The sequence below is a fragment of the Camarhynchus parvulus genome, chromosome 1 (assembly GCF_901933205.1).
Source record: "Camarhynchus parvulus chromosome 1, STF_HiC, whole genome shotgun sequence".
In the NCBI taxonomy this organism is placed as follows: domain Eukaryota; kingdom Metazoa; phylum Chordata; class Aves; order Passeriformes; family Thraupidae; genus Camarhynchus; species Camarhynchus parvulus.
In genome coordinates this window covers 99,265,683-99,279,524 of record NC_044571.1, presented here as the reverse complement: position 1 = coordinate 99,279,524, position 13,842 = coordinate 99,265,683, and the positions used below count along the sequence as shown (strand labels likewise).

Here is a 13,842-nt window from a genome sequence, read left to right as displayed (position 1 = left end):
GAGGAGGAGGGAGGGTCAGCGGACACGCGGGGCGCGCCGGGAGGGCGCGGGAGCGCCGCAGCTTCCGCCCGCCCGCAGCGCCCCCTGCCGGCGCGGAGGGGCACTCGCAGCCCTGTGAGGGAGCCCGCGCGGGGCGGGGCCGGGCCGGGCTCGGGGCCGGGCTCGGGGGCGCTCCCCGGGAAACAGCGCTGGAATGGCCTCGGGATCGGAGCGGTCCGTGCCGAAGCAGTTCTGAGCCGCTCGCACGGAAAGTGTCCAGTTCTGGGCTCCTCAGTACCAGAGGGATGTGCAGCTCCTGGAGCGGGTCCAGGATGGGGCAGCGAAGGTGATTGAGGGACTCTTAAGAGGAAAGGCTGAGGGAGCTGGGCCTGTTCGGCCTTGAGGAGAAACGGCTGAGAGGGGCCCTCATCAATGTCACAAGCACCTGAGGAGGGGATACCAAGAAGATGGATCCAGGCTCTTCTCGGTGGTGCCAGGCAATGGGACAAGAGGCAACGGGCAGAAGCTGATGCACAGAAGTTCCACCTGAACATGAGGAAGAAATTTTTTACTGTGCAGAAGCACTGGAACAGGTTGTCCAGAGGGGTTGTGGAGCCTCCCGCACTAGATGTGAAAAACGCCAATCACTTGCTTTTAAAATTTTAAAAGTTTAATAATAACAAAATGGTTATAAAAATAGTAATATAATTAGAGTAATAAAAATTTTAACAATTGAGATTGAGGACAATATGAGACAATAGAAACAAAAGAGTTACAGACTGTCTGGGTACCTTTTTCTGGACAACATAAGCCTGAAAAACACTCGCTAACAGAGGATTAACGCTTAAAAACAATAGCCTGTTGCATATTCACACACCTTGTACATGAAGCATAAATTCCATTCAAATACAGGATTCTGTCTGGTCAGTGTCGACTTCTTCCTATTAATCCTAAGGGCGTCTTCAGGGCTGAGCAAGGCAGGAAGAAGTTCATCTGATAATGGAGCAATAAATTCTCTTTCTCTGAAAGATTTAGGTGTCCTTTGGGTGCTATCTTGGTGCGAGCCCTTTCTTTAAAAAAAGTATCCTACATAGCATAGTTTCTATTTTAACATGATGTTATAACCCAAAACTATATTTAACACACTACTTAAGAAAATTAATACAACATAACTTTCTAACATAATACATATAATATTCATTTTAATATTTGTGAAAGCAAATCATAAAACACACATTTTCACACTAGAGATATTCCAGACGTGTCTGAATACAATCCTGTGTTCTGGGATGGCCCAGCTTGAGCAGGAGGTTGGACCAGATGATACACTGTGGCCTCTTCCAACTTGGCCTGGTTGATTCTCTAATTCTGTGAAGTTTCAGCTAATGTGACTGATTCAAACTTTCTAAGACTTTGTACTTAAGAGGCTTGGAGCAATCCTTGTTATAAATTAAATCTTCCTGTTTTCTTCCCAATTATTAATTGAATCTGTCATAAAAATAATTTAATATGTAATACTGGAATTTTGTTCATGTGTGTGTCTGTGCCTAGTCAAAATCCTTACCTGTAGGCAGAAGAAGCTTATGTTCCTGTCTCCACTTATTTCCGTGGAGCACTCAGCTGAAGATGGAGTCGTTTTTGATACGTTTTTACAATCAGCCCCAGTCATCTCATGCGAAAATTTCATTGTAGGTAGGAGGGAAATGTGAGAAGACATACTGCACAGAAGAAAAAAGGGCTGCAAATAAGAACAACAGTAAGATTGCAAAGCAAACACCTCAGGATCCCAACTAAGATTTGCCCTGCTGCACTCTGAGTCAGTGTATGTGCGTGCCTGGTAGTAAACATCTTGAGAAATGTCCTTTAATTGATGGATTATTACTATTTATGTAAGCATATTTGGACAAAGCTGTGGGACAAACCTTCTCCCCATTCTCCCTGTCACCTCACAATAGAAAATATGTATCCAACAGGTCAATAGCTTCCTGCTGGGACAGCCTCAATTCCACCCACATCATGCTTCCTGCAGGCCTTCAGATGTGCCTTGCCTGTACAGATGGGTGGCTCCAGGATGTAAGTCAAATTCAGGCTGCTTGAATATGGCCAAGAGGGTCCTTCCCCACCTAGAAAATCATCCTACACATCCTTTTCATTGCTTCAGCTGTCTCCTTACTGTACTGTTTTGCAGGTATCCCTCTTGCTCCTGTCCAGGCTGCTGCAGGCATGGTTGTGTCCCCAGCCTCTCATACAGAACACCTGAGGCAATGCCATCTGCATACCCATGTAGTCAGGTCACTCTGCTAATCACCCTCTTTACTGCCCTGGACAAGGTAAGATTGGGCACACAGACATCCATGGCCAACCATTCCCTTCACCTGTGTTGTTGGGAATGAACAGTCCCACACTACTTACACCTCACACCTATGCCCCCATGAATGAAACTGGAGTTTTGTAGCTACATCCATAGTCTTAAACAGGTTGAGGAAAAGGTTTAATGCTGGACCACTGATTCTCTGTAATGCCAAATTACCAGCAAGATTTTTGGCATATTTCTGGCCAAGACCAACCAGCATCTCCACAGCAATGCCTGGGCACCAGAACACCAGCACACACCAGGGTTTGCTTCCAGTAAGTATAGTAACAAGACCACCCCCGTGGCAGGGAGAAAGGATGAGGAGGACTCCATCTTATCAGAAGGCTAATTAATTACTTTATTATACTATATTATCCTGTATTATCTTACATTATATTACTTTACATTTAAACTGAATCTGCCAAGCGCGCAACTGCGCTCCACTGCACAGCATCTCATGGCTGTCAGCCCACGGTCCTGACACACACACACCTGGATTCAATTGGTCAGTGAATCAAAACACTCACACCAGAATCCAGTTACCAATTCCCTTCAGGTAAACAGTCTTCCACAAAGCATTCCACTTGTGAACGACACAGGAACAGTAAATGACATAAGAATTGTTTTTTCTTTCTCTGAGGTTCAGAGAATGTGAAACCCAGAAATATTCTTGAGAAGAATTGTGCCTTGCTTTTCTCTATAAAGAGAAATGTGGTGACAGGTAAGAAGTTTAATTTGGGTTGTTCCTCCCATGCAGCCTTCCAGCACCATCCTAACAGGCTCTACAGCCTCAGAGCCCTCATTGTCCTCCTGCCAGGCCCCAAAGCACATAACACATCTTCCAGTTTCATACCATGCAGACAACAGTTTAGTAAGCCACAACAGTTTTTGTGTTATATCAGAGATTTTTAAATAAAGGAGACATAAAAATGACAACAAAGTGTTACAGCCACAGTGTGGTAATTGCAGTACAGAGCCTCGAGGAGACCCTCAGCACAGACACCATGTGGTCAGTTTAGACACTCAGTCTGAGGGCCAGAAGTCATTCCCTGGCCCTGTTCTGTTGTGTGGTAGAGGCAAGGCCTGTATGGTTTACACCCAAGGCTGGTGAGGAGGAACCAGCACGTTTTTACCCTGAGTGCATTCAAGTGAGGCAGGGCCTCCCATACCCCTGATATGGCAGATGAAATCACTCAGGTGAAAAGCAGCAGCTGCAAGATTGCACTGTCTGTCATAACCCAAAAATGCATGAGCAGTTGCTTTAGGAAGGGTTTCAACCTAGGCAGATGACATTTCTGAAATACTGAAGGAAAAGCAGAGGCAACAGAAGTCAGGAGAGAGAGAGAGCAGCATGGGAAGAGTGGGCCATTTGTGCTCCCTCCCACAGAGCCAGCCAGGTCTCTGCAAGCAGCTGTGCCAGCTTCTGACCAACATCAATATGTCAATTCTGCTTCTCAAAAATCACAAGCCTACTTTGGGTCTGCCCCCCACAGGCATGTAACTGTGGGCAATTCTGCATTGGTATTGACAGCTGGGGCACTCAGCAGCAGCACAGAGAGCAGCCCCAGCCCTGCCACCCACCCCCTGGGGCAGTGTCATATTGGACATCGCTGCAATGGAAAGGTTAAAGGAAACCTAGTTGAAAAGAGATGAGAAAGGGCTGACTTTATGTTTAGACAGTGCCTGGGGCTGCTGTGGGACAGGTTTTGGGGAGGGAGTGCAGAAAGAGTGGGTGAAACTCCGTCTGCTTCCTTTGTTGGCAGAACAGTGTGAAGCTACTGACTTGGTGGTGGAATTTGACCTTTGTCTGGCTTTGCCTTGTCTGGCTGGGAGACACCACCCCCCCCCTCCAAGTTTGGAGCATCTGTGCATGGAATATGATGAGGATGATGATATTTTCTTTGCAAAATGGATGAGCAGCTTCTGGGGCCACAACTTGATCGATGAGGAGAAAGAAGGCAGAGGCCACAAGAAACGTCAGCCACAGCTCTGGAGTGAAAGGAGAGCATCCCTGCCGGTAAGAGCTGTGTGCAGCTTTCTCTGTTTGTGCACGTGGTGTATGTATAAATGTGAGTTCCATTCCCAGACGCACGGCCCCAGGGATTTATGAGGAGGATGGGACACCTTGCCAAGTAAATTCAACTCCTGCTGGCAGCTGCTAGTTGCTTTTTGAGCTTAGCTGTCTGACAGCATCAAGCCTCTGGGGTCTTGGAATACAAAAAACTGGCAAACTCCAAGAAAAGTAATGATAGGGCCAGAAATGTAAGAAGTGTGTAGCAGCTGCCTAATTATGTATTACAGTGTTGTTCTGGCTGCTCAGCACAACCTGGTAGACATCAAAACATTTTGCACCTGCATACATAAAGGCTGCCTGTAACAAGTCTGTTCTCATGTGAGGAGCTGTGTAATTCCATATGTATTAAAAGGATTTTGACCTAATTATGCAAGTATATTGTCTCCAGGAAGTTTTACCCTTCACCCTTTGAGACTTACCTGTTTTCAGGTAAGTGTAACTTCTATTTTAAGCTAGAGGATGCAGTCCCTCCTGTTTTAAAACATCTGACTCTGAAAACAATGACACAACACATAACAAAGCTTCTTAAACTGTGAAGTAAGATTTTAAGGTAGAAATACATTCTTTATTCTTAAAAGAGTTGGGAAAAGGGCAGGTTCATGTGCAGAAGGCCACTCACAACTGTCTGAGTATCAAAATTAGGTTAAACTGAATGTTTGCTTTCATTTCAGCTTTTAAAAGAACATTTAGGTGGTCTAAACCTGTCTTCTTTTTTTCCTACTACATCAGTTGTCTTAACAAAGATACCATGTTTCCTTACAAACTATTTTTTACTTATATCCTTAGATCATTATGGCTGCAATGAAGTAAATGCTAAAATATTGGGGAGGAGCAGCTAATCTTTCCCAAACTTTTTTTTGGTGCCATTCTATGTTTCCACCTTGCAAGTTCTTCTCCTCTTCAGCTGTCAGGGTCTAAGCTGTGGGATTTTTCATTTCCAAAACAAATTTGCTAAAAAAAACCAACTAGTCCAAAACCACTTCCTTCCTCTTTGAATTCATGGGCAGGCTCGAGAGATAACCTTCATTCATAACTTCTGGTCTGATCAGCCATATTTGTTATTTACTCTTATATTTCACCTCAGCCACAGATTGCAAGACAGACTCTGAGCTAGAGCTTTGCTGCTGTATTCCATCAAAATGCCGAATACATAACATTTATTAATGGGAGGGGAAGGAGGTTAATTAATTTCACTGTATTTTGCTTTTTTCACTTAGAGATCCATGCATATGTGATTTCTTTAGGCCTCAAGAGAAGCTGGAGTGTAAGAATGCACTTCAAATCTCTTTCCATTCAGCAAGGTGCTGAACACATCTTGTATATTTGTGTCTATATTAGCATGTCCTTGAATTCTGTTTGTTCAAAAGCTATTTAAAGAGTTAGCTAGTAGCTATTCAAATACTTTGCTATACTTGCATTCCTGAATCCATACCTAGAATTTAGATTAAGTTAGCTGACAGAAAGGCTCTGATGTTTTTTTGATGTTACTGTTTAACAAGCTAAAGATATTGTGTATTCTTAATTATATCTGACCTGTACATTAATGCTTCACACAAATTTGTCTTGCTCCACTAGTTTCATATAGAAGATGAAAATTTTAACTGCTTTATTTCTCAGTGCCAGATGTTGACTGGAGGAATGAGACAGGAATATTTGGCTGGGGATTTTATAATTTGTGGATACATTTTGAAATTAAGTCTTGATTTGGAAGTTGAGTAGTTGGTAGTAAGGAGCAGTAGTTTGTTTTGTCTAACCAAAGCCAGAAGTTAAATAAATGGGCACTACTGTTGCCTTGGAAATACCTTCAGAAAAAGCATCACCTTGTTGAGAGCAGTAACTTGAGAGCTATTGCATCTGGATGTGTGTTTTTTGCACAGTTACTCCAAATTATAACTACAGTGAGATTCATTGCAAATCATAACTGTTGTAAGATTCAAAACGCTGGTATTTAAATACTGTCTTCATTTTATCAGAACAGTGCTAATTATCAGGAAGATAATTGTTAGAGAGCATGTCTTCTGAAAGCTAGTACCTCCACAGCAGGACACAGTGTACCCTTTCTTCTGTCTTAACATTGAAAATTGACATAATTCCACTGTCTATAATCAAGTCAGCAAGTTCTGGCACAGCTGTTGGGAAAAGCTCCTTGTGCAGGTGCAATGGTACTGCCAAAAGAGCACTGCCAGCTCACTTGGTCTCATACCCAAGGCTGGCATTCAGGGCACCAGCAGCAGAGCAGTCCTGCCCATGGGAACTGCTTCAGCACCACCAGCCTTTTGATGCTGCATAGTAAAGTGCTCTCAGGGAAGCACAAATGGTGGTCCTGCTGGAAAATCACTTTCAGCTCCAAACTGCTGTGTTGGTCTTTGTAGTTTTTCCTGTGCTATATGAGACATTCAAGCCACTGCTTCCACCTCAAAAACAAAAATAAACTCCTGTGGTATCCTATCATGGTTACAGCTCCCATCCTAAGTATGGATAAGGCTTTGAAGAATAACTCCCAAGCTAACAGTTTTCATTATTTTTTTTCCCAGTAACTTTGTATCCCTCACAAACAGCACTGAGATGGGCTTTGCAAAATGCTTTTGCTATTGTCATTCACACTTCGCAGAGGGGAACACAAAATTATATTCATCCTACACTGGGTCACTTGCAAGTCAAGCTAAAACATGTTACTCCAATCTGTCAGGCTAAAACAACGTGTGACTCCACTGTCCTGGAAAGCTCAGAGCTCTGTATGTTGCTGTGGGCCAACACTGAATGTAAAAACTGCCTGGGGATAATAGAGTCAGCTGTTTCCATCTCCTTTATTTAACTGGTTCCCCTGGCAAACTTTAGACAAATTAACTGTGATACCTTTTTTGAAGCCTCCAGCTATGACTTTCCTTGTCACATTTTAGTTACCCTACATCATTTAGGTACAGAATACATCTTACCTCCCAGACATTTTGTTGTAACGAAAAGATTGGAGACAAAGGAGAACTGATAAGAAGTTTACAGCCCTATACTGGATCCATCTTCAAATACACATTGTTGCTTACAGGAGAAAATTGCTAGGAGTGGCAGCAGAACAAATGACAGCTGTTGAAGTTACTGACATTTAATTTAAACTAAACTTAAACTGAACATCTACCACAATGTTGTTATTATAGATCAATTGAAGGCCAGACCAAAATATTTTTAAGAAATATATGCTTGTCTGTAAGCTTATTGGAAGGAAATGAAGCCATGGGAGAGCATCTGAATGTCAGATGTTCCAAAATATCCCTAAAATACTCGTGTCATTGTGTAAACTCCAGCAAACAATGAACACTTGTGCTGACACACTGAAGATTAATGTTCTTACTGACAGCTGGGCAAGCTCTCAGCTCAAGCCCAAAAGATGTAAACAATTAACTTGTCTACAACAGAAACTGAGAAAGAGATAAGGCAAATTATACTGACAACAATTTTTGTTGTGTGAAGTATTTTTGTTTGTGTACCTTTTATGTGTTTGAGATTGGCAATTAGCAGAAGATTAGCTGGTTTGTAGATAGATACACTGAACATGAGTGGCCTTTACCCAACATAGAAAAAAGGAGTACTAATGGGAATAAGAAACAATCCCTGCGATCCCTTGGTGCTTCTGGCTTTCACAGCACTGGCAAAAAATCCCCATTTTGATAGTGGAGAATTTAATGTATCATGCACAGGCACTGTGAGAGAAAGCCCAGTCACAGCAATATGATTGCATAGACCTGTCAGTGTATCTTTACCCTTAGCCCACTGAGGCAGATGGGCATTTCAGAGAAAAGCTTGTCCCTTTTCTGGACCATTGCTGCCATATCAGTAGGTAAACTGCAGTCTTTTTATTAAGGGCTTAACTGTAATTCTATCTGTGAAGGGAGACTAAAAAGTAATGTCTTAGTAAAAGAAAACATTTACAGTCTTTGCAAAACAAGACTGATAGAATACAATCCCCCATTTCAGCTGTCCTCCTGTGTTTGGTTTGGACTTTTTCCCCAAACCCTCTAGGAACAGATACCAGTGATTTTTACCATGAAACAATTTTTATTTCTAGGAGGGAATATATGTTGATGCCATTAAAATGTCAGAGAAGACATTTAGCTTGTTGAGCCTGGCATGGCATGTGTGCTCCTGTCCCTCGAGCACAATGCAATTGTTTGATGCTTTCTAAAGTAACAATACAATATGACCTTACAGAACTTGCAGCTGTATTGACTGGTTTGAAACCAAAGTAAAAATAATACAGCAGAAATCATTAACACTACTCTCAGAGGCAGTCCATAATACTGGGCATAGTAAGCTTATGCCTGGGAAAAAAAAATTGAACTAGTGCCATGGATTTTGCAAACACTCTTCAAATAGGCACTTCTGTTAGGTGCAAGATTTATTATTTTCAGCATCTCTCATCAAGCCTGTCTAGTGTGATGCAGCCACAGCCATATGAATGCATAGCCTCTCTATTCAGAGAAAGGCTCCATTGGTCCAATGCATTTATAGGACCAGGAATATGTCTGGCACACAACTTCAGAATGAATGAAGTTGTCTGCAGGACATATTTCAGGTCCCTTGCAGTCCAAAGTTTGTAGATTCACGTGAACACTATACCCAGCTGGTTTAGTTTTCCCCTGTTTCTTAAAATAAAGAAAACAACCAATACACACACCACAAACCCTGCACTGAGTGTAAGGTTTTCTAGTGGATTTTCTTAGAAAGCATTGCAGAACTGGTGGGATAAACCTTCCTTTGTTATAAAAAAATCACAGCTCCCTTAAAGCCAGCAGAACTTCTCAGGGTTAGTTAGTAGCTGAAGGCTCAGTACCAGGCTTGTACAAAACAGAGAGTCCCAGAATCAATTAGGCTGGAAAAGACCCCTGAGAGCATTGACTCTAACCTTTGACCAATCCACCATCATGTCAACTAGACCATGGCACTGAATGCCATGTCCTGTCCTTCCTTAAACGCCTCCAGGGACAGTGACTCCATCACCTCCCTGGGCAGTCCATTCCAATGTCTAGTCATCCTTTCTGTGAAGAAATTCCTCATAATGTCCAAATCATATATGCATTCAAAAATGTATGCCAGCAGCTGGGTGCCTGGAGTGCTTTAATCTGACACCTACAGGGGTGTAATTTTCAGTACCTCCTATCTCTGACAACTTTCACCATCTGCATCTTACCTGTGTTCAGCTACTCATCCTGAAAATCACCAACAGGGTTTGGGATATCCCCAGATATGTGGTGTCTTTCTCATGCCTCTCTTCTACATCTGTCCCCTTCTAAAACCACCAATTCATGACTCCACAGAACACAGCAGTTCTGTGTTAGTTTAATCTCCTTTGCTGACATTCAATTAAACACAGCTGATGCAGATCAATAGCTTTTATCTGCATGCCAGGCCTCAGAAAATTGAATCACACAGAAACTAAACAACTATCTAGTCGTTCTCACTTCAGTCCTGTAACTGTAATTGTAGAAGTCTGTTTCCTACTACTTCTTTGGTAGGGATGTGTCCCTCTGTACCCTGAAAGTGCTTCTTCATTAGTTCAAGACAAATGTCTTGAAGACTAATCTTTCTGCCCAAAAAACCTGCAGAAAATTCAAAGCTGGGCAATAAAGCAGCTTGTCTGCATGTAGACCATGCTGAAAACTTGAAAGAACTGGGTGAGAATTGGCTGCTGTCACACTCTAAATTCCAACAGCTGATAAGACCTGGAGCACTCATGGATCAAACCTCTTACCTGACTCATCTGGCCACAAAAGGCTGGGTATTGCTTTTTGAGAGTCTTGCCTAGAAAGTGCAACCAGGTGCAAGGCCCGAGCTTTTGAGGTTATGAAGAATCCCAGTTCCTTTTTGTATCAGTGAACACTAAGAGGACCCAGCACACTTTACATTTGGAATGTTCATTGTGTGCCAAAACTTATATCCACAAATCCAGGAATAATAGGAAATTCTGCCCCTGCTGCCTCCAGAAAGCAAAGTCTTGGCAGTGTGATTCTCCTACACTTAAAAAGAAAGATACAGAATTCTGGGGAGAGTCTTTCACTTTGCACCACTGTTTGGGAGAGTGTCTGTGGCAGAAAAAAAATCTGCCTTGTGTGTTCTGCTTTGCTATTCAATAGACAACAAAGACCTTTTGTTTTTCAGGCCAAGCTTTCCTCCCTCCGTACAACACGACTTCATGCTTCTGCCAAAGGCTCATCTTCAGGCCACCTCAGGGGCTCCAAGGAATTTCAAGAAGACCAAGATGTCAAATGCCACTGCCACAGGAAGGCGAGCAGAACACCTTCAGCAGACAGCTCATGTCCAGAGACAAGATCAAACTCCATTCAGGAATTTGCAGAGTCCTTTGAAAAGCAATTGCATCTCAAAAGCAAACGCTCAGTTTCTTTGGTAGGTAATAAGATCACTGCAGAAGAAAAAAGCCCAACCAACCAAGTCAGCTTCATCCTTTGTGTAATTGCTGTGACTTTGCTGAGGGAGGTGCAGAAGTAAACTCCAATTGGAATTTCTCATATTATGTGGTCTCAAATTACTACAAGTAGCACAAACCAGGTTAAAGTTGTATCATTAGTGTGAGGATTCTTGATGTAGTGTTACTGTCCAGGCTTATTCAGGAATGTTTATCCTCAAAATGAAACACCACACTGGCTCATGTGGCAATGTTTTCAGAGGTTTCTATGACTGTGGCCGCAAAACATGACAATACAAACCCAGGTTTGCTTCACTTCTGCTGCAAGACCCAGCTCACTTTTTCAAGCTGCTGACCTGACTTAACCTGTGTGGAGTTGTCTGTAACACTGCCAGACACTGCAGTGTTTGAGAGGCTTCTCGTTTACCCCTCAGGACCCCATCCATCTGCTTTCTGCAGTGTCACCACGCAGCTGCAGCAGCAGCTATTGCTGTAAGTAGCAGAATATATTTTCACTGCAAGGGCATGCAGGGGATTCTCTGCCCGTTTCATCCTTGTCCCCATCATTCTGTCCAGAGCCATGAGCATTTTGTCTGGTGTGTGTTGAAGAAATAGCCAATGAAAACTTTTTGTCTAGACTTTAATATATTTTTATTATGATGAATAGTATCTGCTGTATCATGCAATGGAAGAAAGGGTAATAAATCCCAACTCACTTTTAAGTATCAGGAAAACCCCATCAAATTGTCACTCTATTCAAAAAGCTGTGCTTGAAACCCACCTGACATTAGCATCAAATAGCCACAGAAGGAAGTATCCTTTTTTTTATTCCAGGTTCTTGACACTGACAATTTGTATGGAAAAGTAATATTCAACTCTCTTTGCACAGCAAAAGAGGGGGGAAAAATTTCTTTTCAATAGGCAGCATATTTACATGATCAGTCCCATAATTATAGTCCTTGCATGACCAATTGTCTAAGAATATGCAGTATTATGATGATGACAGCACTGTTACACCATGGTCAAAATTTCAAGGGCATTCCCTAATCTTCTTTTTCCTCCTCAGGAACTGTTGAATTGCTTTCATTTGGAAATTTACATTGCCTCATGTGCCAGCATTCACCAGTGGTTGTCTGGTTTATAATTTATAATTTCTCAAAAATGCCTGTGACTAGAAAGTCTGTGAGTGTGTGGTTGATGTATGATTAGGTATAGTGAGCACAATGTATTAATTATGGCTTCAGTTCCAGTTAAAAGCAGGGATTCCAGTGCCCTTCTGTAATCAGCAGTGGGATGTGTTGAGCTGTATTTTAGTCTGTTTTTCAAGAAGACCAAGTTGTTGCCATTCCCTCAGTCACAATTGTAGTTTGGGAGATGTGAAGGACTTGTGAATCTCAAATAACTGAGCAATAGGTCAGAGATCTGAAAGGAAATTTGGGCTTAAACCTGTATCTTCAAATGGAGCATTTTTTTGCATTCAGAGCTCTGTGAGTGCAATTCAAACCACCACGATCAGAAAGGGGAACAGTGTGGGAAAGGTAATTAATCTCCTTCCTTGCATATTGCTTTTCTCATATAAATGTGTCTTTGAGAACCCTTCAGACCTTGTTTTCAGTGAGGTCTTTGCAGCCAGCACTGAGAGGTCATCAGGGATGTAAAGATGGATCACATGAAAGGATAGAAACATGGAGTCTGGGCTGAAATCTCAGAGCCCCTCTCTTTCTCCCTCCTGTCTGCTCTCCTCTTCAAGTCCACTGAGCCTGTGACCCCTCTATCATATACAGGGTAAAATCAAAGTATGTGTGTTGCTTCTTGCTGAGCTTTAGGGTGACCGGCTTGGGCCTTGAATTTGAGCCCATCATGGTAAAGCTGATCTTGGTGAGGAAGAAACTGGAACATTTTGTTACTTAGTGAAATAAAATAATGAGCTTTTTTGTTGTTGTTGTTCTTGTAGGAATCTCTTTTAATTCCCTGCTATTTTTTCCCTGCCTTTTAGCAACCTGAAGGTGCAAAAGAGAGACGAGAAAGAGAAAAATTGCATTTGAGAAAAAGCAAGTCTCATAAGAAAATGGGAGAGAAATCTGAGGCAAAGAGAGAGCGGGATGAAGCTGAAAGTTCAGAAGTACCTGCAAAACACAGTGAACAGTTTCCATCACAAGCAAGCATTCAGAAAGGTTATGTATCCACAGGCAGCTACAATGCATTGAGATAATCAATCTTAACACTCCCCCTGAAGAGCAGAGGGAGGAATTGTGTTCTGTTTTGACTAGAAGCAGCCTGTTAGCTAGAATAACCCCTAAGCTGTAAAATAAAAATAAAATCCAACTGCGTCGCTGGCACCATGTTTCTACCTTGTTTTCTTTGCTTTTGTCGCTAGAAATATGACCTTTGTCTTAGGAGTGTATCAGTAGCAAGATCCAAGTTAGAGATTAACCACCATAAGAGGATTTCAGGCATATTTAGCATTGCAGGAGGATAGTGAGTGGCGGATGTGCTCCTTTAAGAGGAGGCCACCACCTGGGTATTACAGAGCCATGCAAAGCCTTATGTTCCTTTTTTAATTGAAAACAAGCTTTTTGGTAGGTTTGGGAAGAAAAAAGTACATATAAACAACCAGCTGCTTCCTGGCCCTGACATTCACTTAGATTTGTCTTGAAAACAGGTATCTTTTTGCTCTGACAGTCTTTCAGCTCCAAATTTGAGTAAGTAAGAGAAGAGACGCCCATGTTCTTTTCTACACCTCCCTGATGTCTCACTTCTCTCTGCTTTCGCTGTCACTGTGCAGTGTGACTCATTCCACTGGCATCTCCCAGCCCTCTCCCATGTCCTCAGTCCCATTTCCCCAGTCACACAACTGGTTCTTTCTCTCAATTTTACCCACAGAATTCACAGAATGACAAGGTTGGAGGGGACCTTAAAGATCAAGTCCAACCTATGCCCTAACACCTCAACTAAACCATGGCACTGAGTGCCATATGCAGTCTTTTTTTAAGCATCACCTCATTACCTTGCTTCTTTTGG

At 42.5% G+C, this 13,842-nt stretch overlaps 1 protein-coding gene across 1 annotated transcript; it reads left to right on the top strand.

Moving 5' to 3' along the window:
• Positions 1 to 4,193: 4,193 nt before the first annotated feature.
• Positions 4,194 to 13,033, top strand: LNP1 (leukemia NUP98 fusion partner 1). Its single transcript, XM_030947724.1, has 3 exons — positions 4,194 to 4,349; positions 10,557 to 10,802; positions 12,818 to 13,033. Exons 1-3 carry the CDS (start codon positions 4,203 to 4,205, stop codon positions 13,031 to 13,033), a joined length of 609 nt encoding a protein of 202 aa, XP_030803584.1. The 5' UTR covers positions 4,194 to 4,202.
• The last annotated feature ends 809 nt before the right edge of the window (positions 13,034 to 13,842 follow it).

Excerpts from the sequence above, each read along its gene's own strand:
- LNP1 (XM_030947724.1), top strand. The coding sequence starts at position 4,203 with ATGGAATATGATGAGGATGATGATATTTTCTTTGCAAAATGGATGAGC. Across the intron at positions 4,350-10,556 it reads AAAGGAGAGCATCCCTGCCG|GCCAAGCTTTCCTCCCTCCG; the intron begins GTAAGAGCTGTG and ends TTTGTTTTTCAG. Across the intron at positions 10,803-12,817 it reads GCAAACGCTCAGTTTCTTTG|CAACCTGAAGGTGCAAAAGA; the intron begins GTAGGTAATAAG and ends CCTGCCTTTTAG.